Genomic DNA, 3,606 nt, shown 5'->3' with positions numbered 1-3,606 from the left:
AGTCGAAGAAAATTGCTGGGCAAAACGACAAAAATGAAGTTTATTATTGTATCAATATAAAGTTGAAATAGCTCAACAATAGAAAATATTTATTATTTAGCTCAATTAAAACATTCACAGTCGGCACTTCTCTCAGCCGCAACACAGAAAACAAAAAAAAAAAAAAAAAAAAAAAAAAAAAAAAAGACTGGGCTGCTGCGGCCAAGAAAAGAAAAGAGTGATCGAAAATAATAATAATAATAATAATAATAATAATAATAATAATAATTGCGGCGTATGTTTACTTGGCAATAATATATATATATATACAATAATAGCAATTGAATAAACTCATCGCCTCTTTTCTCCACAACTCATCGATGACAAATATAGACATTGTCGCCTCGTCTACAGCCATTTACAGCTTTTTTTCCAACGTGTCGTTTTAACAGATAGGGAAAATGAAGAATAAACAATAAACAACACGACCATAACGACAACAACGGCCGTTAATTCACTCAAGACCCTTTCCGGTTTTCCCTCGGGCTGTGAGATTGGTATTTCCTTCTTTTCTTTCTTTTTACTCCTTTTTCTTTTGTTTCTTTTTATCTCATTCTATAGTGTCTTTAACCAAGATGAATGACAGCAAATAAAGCCAGGCAGGGTAGAATAGATTTAAATCGTCTACTGAGGGGCTAATGACTACACCACTTGTTTATTTTTACTCTTTATTACCGTAATTATAACTATTATTATTACTACTATTATCATTATTATTTATCTCCATCTCTTATCTCTATTTCCTCTTCCTCCTGCGTTTTCCATTCGTACCAGAAAATGTACACAAATGAAGGGATATAATTTAGATGTAGTAGATGTATTGTTTATGCCATGTCATACTACGAAGGTGGTGGTGGGAGAAGAATAGATGTTAAACTGGTATTAATGAAATAATACCGCATAAACATTACATTACATTCTTTCCTTTCTCACATTACATATCTGTTTTTACATATTCGTCTCTATCTCTCTTAGCCACATCTATCATTCTAACGCAAGGGCTCCCCCCCCCCTCTTTTTTTGTTTTTGTTAAGCAAGGCAGAATACAAAAGAACAGCGTAGAAGGACAACGTGAACAGTACACATTCCAAGATGTTGTGTCGTGTGTGTGCCCGTTATCCCGCACTGTTTCTGTGAAGCACCCGGAAAATTTTTTAATTGGAATTGAATGTTACATTTTACTATTATTAAACTACGTACCACGGTAGCTCTGACAACTGTCAATTAATAATTGACAGAGGCAAAAAAAAAAAAATTGCTCCACACACACTCTCTTTTTCCCAATTGTATTATACATAGATTGCCGAAACCGGATTTTAGATGGACTAAGCACCACACACCTAATGCAAATGCATTTAGTGCAGACACATCAGTAGCCTTCGCCATTCGTCTTCGCCAAGTGATCCTCGCCACTTAAGAAGAGGGATATGGCTCTCATAGTTAGTATATAATTCATCCAGACCAGACCAGTCGACTGATCCATATAACGTACTTACAAACACGCACACAGACTCTCTATCTGTAATCTCTTCTTTTCTTTTTTTCTATTTAGGTCACTCTTTCCTCCCTTCTCCCCTAGCTACACCATTCGACTATTTTTAATACCCCTCGATTACTCTGCCCTAAATGCTCGAAAAAAAAAAAAAAAAAAAAAAAAAAAAAAACTCTTACTAATAGAAGAGAGAGGGCAATGAGAGGTTCAATAAACAACAACAAAAAAAGCCTGTTCCGTGGCTAAGAAAGAAAGAGCAAGGGGGTATGTGTGTAGGTGTAGGCAGTGTAGGTTGAGGAAAAAATAGAGAGCAAGAGAGATAGAGATAGAGAGAGAAACGCTATAGGAGTAAAAAAAATGGTGCATGAGAGCTCTTCTCTCTCTAACTCTTCCTCTCTCCTCAATGAACTGCATTGGTACCTACAGGTAAACAATAATAATAATAAATAAATAATAATAAAAAAGTAACGTCGCGTCAATACTTTTAATAAAAAGTCGAAAAGAGGGAATAACCGAGTTTCAGGGTGTAACTGAATAAACGGATACCTCTGTCCTACCCTCTATGTTTTCTTTTTTTGGTGATTCATGCTTCCTTGAGATGAGATGAGCTTGATGCACATGTACTGAGCCGCTCGTTTTTTGTTTATTGTAAACCGGACAAGGCATGGGTACAGGCATGACATGTCATTAACTCAAGGGCTGACTGACCGACAGACTAAACCCACAGACAATGGCATGACAATATACCCTAACATTGTGCATGTCAGTCATGGGAGGAGAAGGAAGGGGGGTAGAGAAAGGAGTCAATATTACCTATCAAGCATTCGTAAGGCAGTGACAGGGACTCGTGTACATGTGTTGTTCATTGAACGTGATGAACAGACGTTTTTTTTTTCCTGCTTCAACTACACCGATGTTATATTAGGACAAGTTAAATAACATAAACAGAGTTAACGTTCTCATGAAGAGTATACCTGCTCAAGATAGTAAAGTATGAACAGGCTCAATTACATTTATATTATGTCTAAAGGAAATGTACCATTACTATATATCTATATGAATATAAAAATGTATCATTCGTACCTTGACACGTCCCCCTTTCTTTTTCTATTGAAACCGAAAAGTGGGCAGCTTATAAAGTAGCTTGAAACAGGATGGTGCTCTTTATGATAGGCTACTATATGTTATGATATACAGCTAGTATTCACATATCTCATACATGAATGTTTACAAATATATATATTTATATTAATATTGGTATATTTGTAAGGGATATACAGCTTCATGTTTTGCCGGTACCCAAGTAGTTGGCAATGATCCATACACTGGCTAGAGGTCACGGGATTGAAAAACAAGTTTTTTTTTTTTTTTTTTTTTTTTTTTTGCTCCAGTACCATAATACAATGGGGTCCCTGGCGAGAAAAAGAAAAAAAAAAAAAAAAAAAAAAAAAAAAAAACCAGGAGTATGTGTCCTTTTAGATAGCAATGTCTTTGGAAAATGCTAATAGTAACCTCCTATGCTTTTATTCTTTTTGGCTTGACCATTATGATGATCATGGTCAATGCTCAAATACAGAAACAACATCTAACCCTGGGCCTTGACCTGGATCTAGACCTTGACCTGGATCTAGACCTTGACCTTGACCTTGTCTTTGACTTTGACTTAGCCCTGATTTGGCCTTTCTCCTGGCCTTCCTTTTGTCGTGGGGTGAAAATAGGAATATTGGAAAAAAATAGAAAAAAAAAGAAAAAAAAAAGAAAAAAAAGGTTTTCGAGAAAAGCTGAATCAAAGGCCCCCTACCATTCATTGTCAAACGAAGGACCCTCTCTCTCGTTCTAATCTTTTTTCTTTTTTCTTCTTTCTTTTTCTAAAGCCATGGTAAATACTAGAACACTAGAACTGCTGCACAAATAGTGTTAATGTTAATGAATGTAAACGTTAACGTTAACGTTAATGATAGGCGAATATGCTTGTGAACCGATGAACCGACAGGAAAAAAAAAAAACGAGAGCAGTGGTCACGACATGCATCAGATGAAGAAAACTGATAGTACTGTTAAAGGATCTTTAAACAT

The 3,606-nt window shown here is 35.7% G+C and overlaps 1 protein-coding gene across 1 annotated transcript; it reads right to left on the bottom strand.

The window, feature by feature from the left end:
* Nucleotides 1-346: 346 nt before the first annotated feature.
* Nucleotides 347-1,584, bottom strand: BCR41DRAFT_344143 (hypothetical protein). The gene has a single exon (XM_022022439.1). The coding sequence runs from the start codon at nt 1,423-1,425 to the stop codon at nt 1,264-1,266; it is 162 nt and encodes a 53-aa protein (XP_021886499.1). The 5' UTR covers nt 1,426-1,584; the 3' UTR covers nt 347-1,263.
* Nucleotides 1,585-3,606: the final 2,022 nt, after the last annotated feature.

This window comes from Lobosporangium transversale (assembly GCF_002105155.1).
Source record: "Lobosporangium transversale strain NRRL 3116 chromosome Unknown BCR41scaffold_1, whole genome shotgun sequence".
Lineage (NCBI taxonomy): Eukaryota > Fungi > Mortierellomycota > Mortierellomycetes > Mortierellales > Mortierellaceae > Lobosporangium > Lobosporangium transversale.
The sequence above is the reverse complement of the archived record's forward strand: the minus strand, read 5'-3'. Positions and strand labels throughout refer to the sequence as shown.

Excerpts from the sequence above, each read along its gene's own strand:
- BCR41DRAFT_344143 (XM_022022439.1), bottom strand. The coding sequence starts at position 1,425 with ATGGCGAAGGCTACTGATGTGTCTGCACTAAATGCATTTGCATTAGGT.